This window comes from Lissotriton vulgaris, chromosome 10, assembly GCF_964263255.1.
Source record: "Lissotriton vulgaris chromosome 10, aLisVul1.2, whole genome shotgun sequence".
Classification (NCBI taxonomy): domain Eukaryota; kingdom Metazoa; phylum Chordata; class Amphibia; order Caudata; family Salamandridae; genus Lissotriton; species Lissotriton vulgaris.
In genome coordinates this window covers 272,778,909-272,791,655 of record NC_141698.1, presented here as the reverse complement: position 1 = coordinate 272,791,655, position 12,747 = coordinate 272,778,909, and the positions used below count along the sequence as shown (strand labels likewise).

The window sequence follows — 12,747 nt, the reverse complement described above, 5'->3', positions numbered from 1 at the left end:
GTCCTTAAATATTAGAGCTGTTCTTAGGTGAAATTTGGCATGGGTGTGGTGATTTGTCTCAAAAACACCTATTAATAAATTGTGAGCGATGGCTATATTTGTATGTATTCTTTGACACTGTAAATTCCTTTTTCATCTTGATTTAGGGGGATATCTGAATCAATTGCAAGTGTAATCACGGTTACGGTCTCTGCCGGTATGAAGTTAAGGGGAGGTTTCTGTTTGCTGACAATCTGAAGCTTAATACTTTGTTGTCACAGTCAACATACACATTCAATTCTAGATAATGTCCACTAGATAGGTTGAAGTTAGGATTTTGTCTAACCTTTCCTAATGACCCCAGCGTCCTTGTTTGGCCAGAAAAAAGTTCCTATGTGTGCAAGCATCTGAGTTTGGTTTACCATGTGTCACAGCATTTTACCATCTCAAGTTCTTGGCTAGGTCTGACGGTTAGTCATCCCTCATAAACCACATGCTGTTATGTGGGGATTAATTCATGTACAGAGTGGTTGACTACAGATAGTTGGTTTGAGTGTACATCCTATATACAACGGCTGATGTTAAGATTTGTGAGATTTTTTTAGTCCTCGGGCTGCTGCCATTCGATTTCTTGCAGCTTTTGGAGTTATCCTTTTAGCATATGGATGGACCGTGGATTTTGTTTTCCATTGATGTGGTTCCTTTTGTTGACTGTTGTATGATAATTAAAAGATTGCTGGTCCTGCTTTTTGCTGGGTCCAATTTTGAACGAAAGTTTTTATAGAAGTGACTTGTTAGGGCTGCTGTCTGCCAGAACAGTTGTGACGTGGAATTTTGTAGGTTGTTCATAGTGAGGTGTAGGTTCAGGGCCCATTAGATATGAGCTTCTGATTTTTGCATTTATTTTTGCGGTGTTATATAGCGCAAACTCGGCCCTGGACTGTTTTTCTTCAACACGTTATATTAAACAAGGTCATATTATTATTTTTTAGGCACATGGAGATTAAGTGACTTGACAGAATCATAGAATGTTGAGCCGACTGAGAGTCTAAGCTGGCTCCCCAGTTTCAAAGTTGGCAGCTGTGGCCGTTACGCCACAACCTCTACCCATTGAGTAAATGTCCCAGTAAAGATAAGTCACAGTTAGCATACGTCACAGTATGTCACTGTCCACTTTTGTTTGCTTTCTACTGACGTGTCTACCACTGCAGATAGCAAAATGGCTTATAGTCCATTAAATCACCAAGAGTACTTTGTTGCTAGGACAAATTGGGGGGGGGGGGGAGATTGAGTGTGGCTAGGATTCCAGGTTTATTTTCACCAACAAGTGCCTGAAAACAAAGCCTGAAAACAGGGTCAGCATGTATTTATCTATTTATTTTACTTTTTAATTGTTTGCTGATACTTCTAGTACCAATGTTACCACCTTCTGCCAAGGAGGCAGTAGGTGGAATCTTTTAAGGTGTGACTCAAAAACTTGCTTTGCCTAAATTTAATACTTTTTAGAGTAGCCTGATTTCCTCCTTTACAAACCCACTGTCCTCTGGGAGTGAGTGAGGGACGAATGATGGAAGCTTGAGTGGATTTTTGTGTTCATGAGAGAAGAGGCTAGCTGGCTAGAAGGCACGCTTCTGCCATCCGCCCTCAGATCAGGAGGCCAGGCACCTTGGAGTAGATCACATTCTTAGCGTATATAATACTCTATACCAGGAGGTTATTTGGCAGATACACATTGGAACCTACCATGCGGAGCTCTGCAAAATGTCTTCTCGAACACTCTGGACAGAAGAGCTACGCTGGCTATCTGTATTCAGTAAACATTGGACTGCTTCACTGACAAGCAAGTATTTGATTGTGTTTGGCTGTAACTGAGTAATGCGATTCACTCACAAGATTTTGGCCCTGATTTAGAGTTTGGCAGAAGGGATACTCTATCACAAAAGTGGCTGATATCCCATCTGCCTTATTACAAGTGACTTCTATTCTATAGCACTTGTAATATGGAGAACCTGGTCGCCATCGATTTTGTGATGGAGTAGCCCATCTGCCAAACTCAACATCTGGCCCTTTGCACATAAATATACCAACAATCCATTGGTCTGCAGCCTGTGCCTGTTATTCAGTATCGTTGAGCCCCTTTGACCCACTTTAATCAAGGACTGTGGGATCCTGCTGTGCCACTGCAAAAGCAGACAGCTTCAGCCTGGTCATTAAGGGAAGACTGCTTGCACATGGCATCCATCACAAAATGTGTAGGGCAAACCTAAGGTGTTTGTTGCTCCGAATCATCAACTGAGCATTAACTCAATTGGAATAATGCCAGAAGAGCTGGCCGCATTAAAGACTTTGTGGTTTAGGGCCAGGTAGATGGCCAGGTGGGTGTAGGCCTTCCAGCTTATACTGGTCCTAAGACTGTGGTATGCAGGATCTCGTCTGTGCTGCAACGTATTCTTCCATTTACAATGTTAACAAACCCTGAACCCTTTCAGGTCCTCATGCTCTGCTCATGTTCACAGGATGAGGGCTGTGGGGGGCATCATTCAGGCCTGCTCAAGGCTTCACAGTCTCCCCTTGCTTCCTCTTGGTTCGGCCAGTGCATGTCACGAGTACCTTTTAACTGACCTGTCAGTAAAAGGACAGGTGCAATACAGTGAAGACAAAGCTGATACTTTGATGTTGAAAAATGAAGGGAAAGGGGGAAGGTAAGATGGACCTGCAAGCTCTTATTGGCTGGAAGTGGACAGAACAGATCTCCATAGTCAAAGACGTTTTAAGACATGGGCACAGTGGGCTCTGGCCCAGGGCCCCAGCCTTCCAGTGGGCCCCCTGATAGAGCCAGCTCTGTTCTGAAGTCTTACCCCGAGCTTGAATAACTCCTAAACAGATTGTTTTAAATACCACTTTCCTGTAGTTTATTTTTAATGTGAGTGATGTGTGAGAATCGTTTACAGACATTTTGCAGAGAAATGTGTTGGTGTTTCATGCAACATCCATAAAATAGTTTACTTTAAGATCAAAACAGGACCTCCCACATGAGAAATGAGAGGGGGTCACAGAGATTATATACAGTAATACTGGTGAGCTGCTGCTGTGTTACAATATTGAAAAAACACACCACTATCCCTGCATATTAGATGTAAACACTTTCGAATTTCGAGGTGTGTGCCCATGCACTGTCAGTGTCCTGGCCAAAAGGGGCATGAATGAGCTGATACCGGATCATAAATTCAAAGCTGTTCCCAACAGGGGTCCCCAAAAAATGTTCCACCCAGGGCCCCCCAAATCCTTAAGATGTCTATGTCCACCTTGTCCTTGTCTGTAGAGGATGGTAGATATGTATTCCTTCAGGGTTCCTCATCTGAATGAAAATGAGTAAACTATAAGGAGCATGGGATTTCTCCAGAGTGAAACGAGAAACCTAGATGCGTGTGGTAACCTTTGTGTGTGACAGTGCCGACACAGTCAGAAAATGCACCATGTACACGCACACACAGCTGTATCATTGGTGTTCTCACACCTTATACAAATCAGTGACTACATAGCAGTGGTATTAATGGGACGGCATGACACTGGCTATTACAAGTGGATAGAATTACACTTACCATTCTGCTGGCCATGACCTCAGCCTTCGGCTGCAAACATTTGTCCCTAGTAAATCTTTGTGTCCAGTGCTTAATTTGTAAAACGATAAGTACCGGGGCCATGACCAGGAGGCCACTGCAGCTTGCACCACCCATTGCCCCGTCATCGCTGCCAATGACAGTACCAAAACAACTACTAACCCTCTCTCTCACCTGCTAATGTGATAGTTCAGATTATTCCAGGTCTCCAAAGCTAAAGGAATGGCTGAGGAGGCAGGTATTAGTTTTTTTATGTACATTATATTCATACTAAACCACTGTTCTGCTCATCTCTAAATTTGCTGAGCAGAGCCACCATGTGGCAGACACTTGTTAGTGTGGGGTTGACAATTAAGTGCTGGTGCTGAGCACTGGAAACCACAGGCTCAAATTAAGCACTGTTTGTGTTCCTACCAGAGAACATGCAAGGCCACAGTGCCCTGTGCAGAGACCTACAATGGCTCAGCATTTCGTCTTAAAAAAGCACGCCAACAAGCAGGAGCCTGGTTTAGCCAACCTTCAGATAGCAACACAATTGAATGGCTGGCTCCATAACGAATACTAAGGGCTTAAAGTAAAAGAACACAAAAATTGTATGCTAGCGAAGAAGTAAGTGGCAGGCGCTACTGCACATCGCCATTTTCCAAATCTCGCATCCCCGCCAACTACCTCCATATTGTTCAATAATCTTACTGACCTGCCATTAAAGGAAGTGGGAAGTGCCCAAGTCCTCGTTCCCTTCCGTTTTCATCTCTCGCACGTTATAACACTCAGGCAACCTAAAAGAGCTATTACCTGGTTCTGCAACACTAAAAACATTGATCTTGACACTTTTTTGTGAGACTGACATGCGGTCACTTCCTAGACTTCACCCCAACATTGATGTCAACGTTCTCACCTCTCAGTGCCTCTTAGTCCTAGCTGTCGAAATTGACAAGGTAGCTCCACTCCAAAGCAAAAGGAAAAGATGCACCCCTCAGCACCTTGATTCAATAAAGCTCTCTACATAGAAAGGAAAGACCTTAGAAGCCTGGAGAAAGATTGGAGAAAATCTCCTTTCACCTCCAATCTCTCTCAGTTAAGTTCAGCAAGATCCAAATACCACAACCACATCTTCCACGAAAAAGCTTCACATTTCAGATCCCTCCTCGACTCAGCCAAACACAGACCCCAAAAACTTTTTGACGTCATCAAAAACCCTAACTGTTCTCCCCTAACTACTAAGCCAGAGGACTCCACAAAGAGAGCAGCCAACTTCGCTATTTTCTTTGATGAAAAGGTAAAAGCCCTGGTGAATCAGGTCGCTCAACCCACCCCCTTTGAGGAGCTGAAATCTTTAGTCACCTGGCAAAATGTTGACGTTATCTCGAAAGATGAACTCCTTAAATGCATCCGTGAAACCAAACCATCCAACCATTCTTCTGACCCCATCCCTGGCGTCTTCGACATCGATTTCTACACCCATACTCTCTCTTACTGGACAAGGCTAGTTAATCTCTTCCTTAGTCAAGGCTCCCTCCCAGTCGCCCTTAAATCAGGTCAGGTTACCCCTCTTCTAAAAAATACCTCCGCTGATGCGAACGACCTCAACAACTTCCGCCCTCACACACACCTCCCTTTTCTTTCGAAAATCACTGAAAAATGTATTGCGAAACAACTTGCCTTACACATTATGGACAATAATCTCCTTGACGTTTTCCAATCTGGCTTCATCCAAAATTGCAGCACTGAAACAGCCCTGCTACAAGTGATTGATGATGAGCTGCATATACTCTAGTCTGGGGAATCGTGTATTCTGATTCTTCTAGACCTTTCTGCAGCCTTTGACACTGTTAATTATAGCACCCTCCTCAACACTCTTCAACAGAGAATGGGATTGGATGGCACAGTGCTGAAATGGTTTGCTTCTTTCCTTTCGGACAGATCCCAAATGATTAAGATAGTGATCATTCTTTCATCTCCATTGGCTGTAGGTCAAGGCGTCCCTCAAGATTCTATCCTGGCACCCAGCTTGTTTAATCACTACCTGTAACCATTGGGGAACTTCCTAAGCAAATCTGGGATCCATTACCATCTTTATGCGGATGACACTCAAATCTACCTCAAGGTGTCTTCCTCACACGATCTCTCACTACTCAACTCTACTCTCAAGTCCATTCACAACTGATTGTTAGCTCACCAACTCATTCTAAATCCTGCCAAAACTGAATTCCTCCTCCTTTCTACCTCTCTCTCACCTCCTCCCATTCAATCGTAGATGGATCAGCTGAACTTACTCAACAACAAACCCATCATTGTCGACAGCTCGAAATCCCTAGATGTCATACTTGACAAAAAACTCAACCTAATCTACCACATCAACTCTATTGCCAAGAACGCATGATACCAGTTGCGCCTTCTGTGGGGATCCGTCGGTTTTTCCAGGAGAAAGACTTAAAAACCTTGGTACAATCGCTGGTTCTCTCAAGACTGGATTATTGCAATTCTCTTCTGACGGGGCTACCTAAATCTCACCTCTCCCCTCTCAAATCCATCCTCCATTCAGCAGCTCGCTTCATTACAGGGTCTAAATGAAGTGACCATATTACTCCTATCCTGTCCTTTCTTCGATGGCTTCCGATCGAGGCAAGATCTATATACAAAACTGCCTGCATCACGCATAAAGCCTTGCACATGTCCTCCCCTTGTTACCTGGCAAACAAATTGAAATTGTCCGGAGGCTCGCGACCCTCGCGCAATGCGGAAATGCTTCTGCTTGAGCCCCCCATCTTCAAATGGGAAAGATCGATGGCACAATCCTTCTCAGGCAATGCGGTGAGAATCTGGAACTCACTTCCCCCATTGCTTCGTGCCACCTCCTCTACCCGGATCTTCAAAGCTGATCTCAAATCGCTCCTCTTTCAAAGACACTTTCAGAACTAATACTGTCATGCTCAGGCCCCTCTTGGAAGTTCACTCATTGTAAATGTGTCTTTTTTTTCCCCCCTGTACAGTCCTCTCTCCTGCGTGCTTTGTTGGATTTTGTGTTTATGTAGCCTGCATTTTTAGTTTGTAATGTTGTATTGTGTTTCCACTGTTCTCTTGTATTGTGACTGGCTCTATTGTACAGCGCTCTGACACCTTCGGGTAATGTCCGCGCTTTATAAAAATGCACTAAATAAATAAATAAAAGAAAATCATCAGTGATAAAACAGTGGACAAAGAAAATCCCAGACAATGCAGCGTGCCAGACCATCATGTACCTGCAGATGATGATAAAAAACTTGATGAGGAGGAGTCCCTGGCACAGGCCCGCCTCGGCCGACTCTTCGCTGGAGAACCTGTGCACACAGTTGCCCAGCTGCTGGCTGAGGACCTGCAGGACATCCCGGGGCAGGAGGGGTATCTCGGACACGGAATCTTCAGGCCTGTGAAGGAGGGGATGAGGAAGACGTTAGGCTTCAGGTTCATAGCACACACGAAGGGGTTAAGCATGGCAGGAGACAACACCAGAAATGGGCAGACAGACAAAGCTTGTTACATGCAGGATATGCAGATTTTCTCAGTAACGAATGTCACAACATGAACAAAGGATTGTTATTTTATAATATATTCAAAATGCAATAAGGATTTTTATAAGAATTATAATCAAAGGTAAACTTCCTTAACAAAGCAAATCAAACAACTGATATAATTTAATAAAATAGGAGAGTCTTTCTGTGACACATTTGTATCATTTGTATATTTCCTATACCTTTTATTGCTTCCTAGCAGTTTTCCCGAGTCAGTCAACTGTCATTGTGCCTTCCGTTTAATTTAGATCTTTATTTCTACGGCAAAAGTTGCGATTTTAATCCAAACTGTGATTTTTAAGACGGTGGGAAAAAATGTATAACCCCCTTCATCAATCACATACCTCGAAAAAAAATCAATTATGATTTACAGAAATCGGGATTTTAAAAATCGAGATTTCTGTCAGTCAAACTGCAAATATATACAGAAGTGTAAACAGTTTCAAGGCCACAAAGCATTTTTTTCCCAAAACCTAGTATCTCAAAATCTACTAATTGGATTCGGTTTTTACTTTAGATAAGAGAAACATTCTCTGTGGGATCTAAAATAGGCAAATGTGTTTAACACCGCCCTCACCCCTTTATCTTTATTCCACTACATGGTACAACACAAAAAAATGGCATGCCAGACCTTACCTACATACACTAAGCGATTACCACATTTTGTGCAAATCTATCCAAGGGGGCAAATCAATGGAAAGTGTGGCTGGTGGTCTTGCTTTTGGAGTATGATATGGGTGTGTCGTTTGATGTCGGTGGGTGTGTTCTGCGGTGGGAGTTTGAATATATGATGCTAGATGTGTTAGGGCATGAGGGTGTTCGTGGAGGGGTATGATGACGGTTGTGTGCACTTTTAATGGCGGGTGTTGGAAGGTAAGTTTTTGGACACTGGTGCATGATCGTGTGACAGTGAGTGTGGGTATATATTGGAGATTGTGTGGATATACAATAGTGGTTGTGCAGTCATACATGATGTCGGCTTGACAGCCATATGATGGTGAGTGTGTTGTCATATGATGGTGTTTGAATTCACATTTGAAGGAGGATGTTGTATATTCCGGTGTGTTTGTTGATGTATCCTTTTTATCACGTGGAGATTGTGAAGTTGGTGGCAGTGTTGCCATGTAATGTAGGTCATGATGTTTTATATTGTTTAGTATATCACGTTTCAAAATGAAAAAGCATTGCAAAGAGCATATATTGGGGTGGAAGTAAGGGTGGATGTATACGGTGGGATTTTTCTCCACGAGTTTCACCACTGTACCCCATAACCTGCAGGTAATGTACACATGACTGCAACACCTTCTGGGCCGCAGAACAATGTTACCAGCTTAACTGAAGAGAAGAGAAAAGTTTTGGGCAAAATTATTTTAGCAACTCTGTAAATTTATTTTGCTATGTAATATGTTGTGTAGTTATTTCAGTACATGGAGAGCAAGAACAACGACCGGACCATTGAGGACGAGAGAAAATGTCAAACGACACAACAGTGTGATGCAGCAGACAACACGCATTCTAGTCAATACTTTTCGACTAGTGTGTACACGTACACAATATTATTGTTTAGTAAATGCTTTCTGTGTTGTTGGGTTTAATAGAATAAGCAGAGCATGGGGCCTACGATGCAATCAGGATGGTGCTAAATCTTTTCCCCTTATGGCAAGTAGAAGAATGTAAACAAATCTGCCTGTTAACGTGAATTTGTCCTGGCACTGCCATGGTTTTTGCTTAGGCTAATTTAACTTCAAGTAGGCGCCTGTCCCTGTGCCTCAGAGGTGCTGGGTTGGCATTCGAGATGTGTGATCGATACTAAAACTGAAAGTGTAGGAGGAGAAATATATTTGAGTTCTGTTTGGTATGGGGAGCCTATGTCCGTAGCTGATGTATGGGGGATCCCCCTTCTAGATTATTCTTTGTGATTCCCAGACTATTATTTATTTTTAAGTCGAGCCTGGGCAACGCATGTGCTGCTCTACGTGCCATGCTGTATTGGAGTATGGAATAGAAGCCCCGCCCACTCTCTGTCCATTGGCTTGTGTCATTGTCCTTCATAAACGCATGCTGGCTTCTGATTTGTTAATAGGGCTGTTAGTCCCTCCTTAGTACCTCCTTGTCTTCGTTTGTAACCTCCCATGAGGACTGTCCCTTTTACTTCTGTTGTTACACAGTGAGTCTTTTAGTCTGTAAGCACTATTTTCTTTAAATAGTTTCTCCTACTGCAGGCACAGTATGCTTTCCTGCAACATTCAGCACGCCATGCATACTTTCACTTTCTAAGCAGCTCGGGAAAATGGCGGCTGCTTCTTTGAATAGGTCTCGCATTTACAAGAGTTTGAGTTAATGGCATTGTATAATGACAATGCCCTTTATTTATGTGTTAATTATCAAAACATATAAATAAAAGGCATTGTCATTTACAATGCCAATAGCTTAAGCTCTAGCAAACGCGAGACCTATTGCATTGCAAATGCTTGTTAAATGTTAAATGTAAATGCTTTCACACTAAACTGAAATGAAAAATTAAAATGTATTTAACAGCTTGAATTCGGAAATGTTACTCTTTGGCAAGCTGGAGAATGCCTGACTTCAGCATGGTGGCTGCCAGGCTCGGGTCTGCCCCAGCCCATTCGGGTAGGTTCAGGGCTTCAGAGTACTTTTTGATTGCGAGTTGTCCTTTGCTAAACACAATAGTCTGGTTTCTGGCAGATGCTTTAACCTCATTTGCAGGCTCTGGAAAATATGGCCTATGCTCCCAGCACCCATACACAAACCCATAAACCATGCCTCAATACATTCTGCTGGAATTATGGTAATGCTACATATCTGGGCCCCAAGACTACCATGTATGTAACAGAATGTCCAGAATCGCACAGCTAGGCTGACCCTTCGTCGTCCTCGCTTAGCTTCCATTTCTCTTCATCTCAAAAGCCAACTCTGGCTGTACTCAATTTAGCGCTCTTTGTTTTGTCAATCAAGCTATTTACAACGCAGGCCCAATCCACCTCACGGATAAATGTAAACGATATGGCCCTTCATGAAATCTGAGTTCCAAGTCTACTCTATCAGTAACAGTTTCACTTATTTAAAAATACGAGATGTGGCGATGGAGCTCTATTTTTCCTGGCTTTCAAACATTTGAACAAAATCCTTCTATCCTAGAGGCGTATTCGAGATCGCATTCTCTTCCGGAAGAAACCCATGACCTGACTTTTCTTTTGCATGCTGTTTCCCTTCTTCCAGCATCACCTTGAGGTATTTGCACACGTTCCCAGTCAATAACTCAACGTAACAGTCTTTGCGTGTTGGTCAGAATTGCCTGCACTTGACCAGACTTGGTACCGGACCTCCACTAACAAACAGAGCTACCAGGATAAGACTGAAGATTCTCTTGCTTGGGTGGCTGGTTGAAGGGTGACCCAGCCAGTCAGGTCACACTGTGTAGCACAATTTCTTTGGCTATGCGAGCCTCGCTGTACTTACTGATTACATATAAGGAGTTTTTTGTTACTTTTATTATGGGTAACAAATCTGGCCTCTTGACGACAAGATGAGATGCTTGGAGAGGAACGGGGAAGTATTGGGATCTAGGAGGTAGACGTGAGAGTGGAATTCATAGTCCTAAAGCAGGAGGGTTGGGAGGGTGGCCGAAGTTCCTAGGTCCACAGTGCAACCTATTGGATGAATATGTTGGAAGATGGACACTGGATCGGCTGCTTGGACTTTATGCAAGCACAATGTGCCGCGGCCGGGCTGGGACCGCTCTGAGAGCTTACATGAACCCAAACTTTCAGAAGACTCATTCTTATTGCATACCACACACCACACTGAGAACAATAAACACAGGTCATGAGAACAGGCTCCCCTGCATGGCTGTGCGTGCTGAGGCACTCTGCAACGAAAAGCTAATAAACCACAGTGTGTGGATACAAAAGCAAACACGCTGTAAGTAGGCCACAGCCAGGTTCCCACTCCTCCCCTACAGAAATGCCAAGCCTCAGTGTGTTCAAAGGTATGTGTGAGCTCCGTTTATAGAGAGTTTAAGCCATAATGCAAGCAAGAAGCTTCCCTAGATCCTTCCAGCTCTAAAGATGGGACACCGCTGCCATCACTGCCTGAACCGCCAGGCCTACATGATTTCTAGCAAGCAGTACCATATGCATAGGTAACAATGCTAAAGCTGCAGGCAGGTAGCCAGCGTGACAGGTGTGCAGAATGCCTGAAACTCCAGCCACCTATTTACAACAAGCACTCGCAAAGCCAACAGATTGTGTCTTCATAATGCCAGTGCCAAGCTATTGCCTTTGAGAATATTTATTTGTAATGTATTGTTAAAAAAAAAAGTTAAAAGAGAACCCACTTCCAAATGGCCAATGGCACGTGATAACACACATCAAGCACTGGTGGCCATCTTGGAATGTTTTTTGTTTGAGATAACGCGTTTCAAGACGGCTGCTGCTACATCAGCATGTATGTATCCTCACCGGTGGCCATTTTGGGACAGGTGTACTCAGTGTAAAAGGATTCCTCGATGGCCACCAGTATCTGTTTGACATAATAATGTACACGAAGCAAAACCAGCGGCTTTTTGTTTTTAAGTATAATATTCTGTTCGACAATGACCAACACCCATTTTGAAGCAGTAAATTAAATAAAAAATTGTTCAGGACCTTAAAAAAGAAAAGATCCAAGTAGGCCGCCTTCAGTGTGAATAATAAGTTGTTTTTTAAGGAAAATGTAAAGCAAACCAGGGAGAGTTGGGAATGAAACAGATAAGCAGGGGTGAGAGTGAGAGGGAGAAGCAGAAATGTGCGTGAAAACAGGGGGCAGGAGTACCATCAGTAAGAAAATGTAAATAAAAAAAAAGAAAATGAATAATAAAGTGGGGAAGGATGACAGAGTAACTGATGCGAGAGGGAACAAGTAGATTAGAGGGGGTGAGAGCAATGAAAGAAGTGCGATCCCATGAAGACTTGAAAAGAAGTTGTTTCCTGAGGTCAGCTGTTGAAGTATACAAGTTATCCTGTCAAAATTAGGGTAAATAAGCTACGCTTCATGGGAGGGACAAGGCAAGAAGAAGAAGGACAGCTATCACATAAGAATTTGCCATGAGATTGACAAGAAAGCCAACCAATGACCAACAATGGCCAGGCACAAGGCCCACTGTAAGTGCTGGTGTTCTGTACAACTGGTCTTTAGCTAAAGCTGCGAGTGTCAAGTAAGACCTTAAAAACAAGGCACCCAACCCTGGTCATTGTGGGCACCCTTGTGGGGTGTGTGGCTGCTGGCACCCACCGGGACAATGCTGGCAAATTTCGAAAACATTAAAGAAACTGTGCTCCGCCCAGCAAAGGCGCCAACTCAGAGATGGTCAGGAGTGGAGGACGGATTTATATTCAGTCTGTTGCATCCTCATTTACTGCAGCCTGCCCCGCCTTCCTCGGAAACGAGAACCCCTCCTCTAGGGTGCGTGGTCCCTGACACCAGTGAACTCAGACCTAGGGTGGTAGTAAGCTGTGCGTCTGTACAACGGGTATTAAAGCAGTAGTAGTGCATGCATCTGGTGCTCCATGTGTAATATGAGGTGCCCTGGGGGCATA

At 43.6% G+C, this 12,747-nt stretch overlaps 1 protein-coding gene across 7 annotated transcripts in view; it reads right to left on the bottom strand.

Annotated features, from left to right (window-relative positions):
* The window catches only part of NBEAL2 (neurobeachin like 2), a 750,879-nt gene that overhangs the window by 411,213 nt on the left and 326,919 nt on the right, over positions 1-12,747 (bottom strand). For all 7 annotated transcript variants that reach the window (XM_086940998.1, XM_086940997.1, XM_086941000.1 and 4 more), the window contains exon 3: positions 6,842-7,006. In XM_086940998.1, the coding sequence (XP_086797124.1) occupies positions 6,842-7,006 (165 nt within the window). The remainder of the gene's footprint in view (positions 1-6,841; positions 7,007-12,747) is intronic.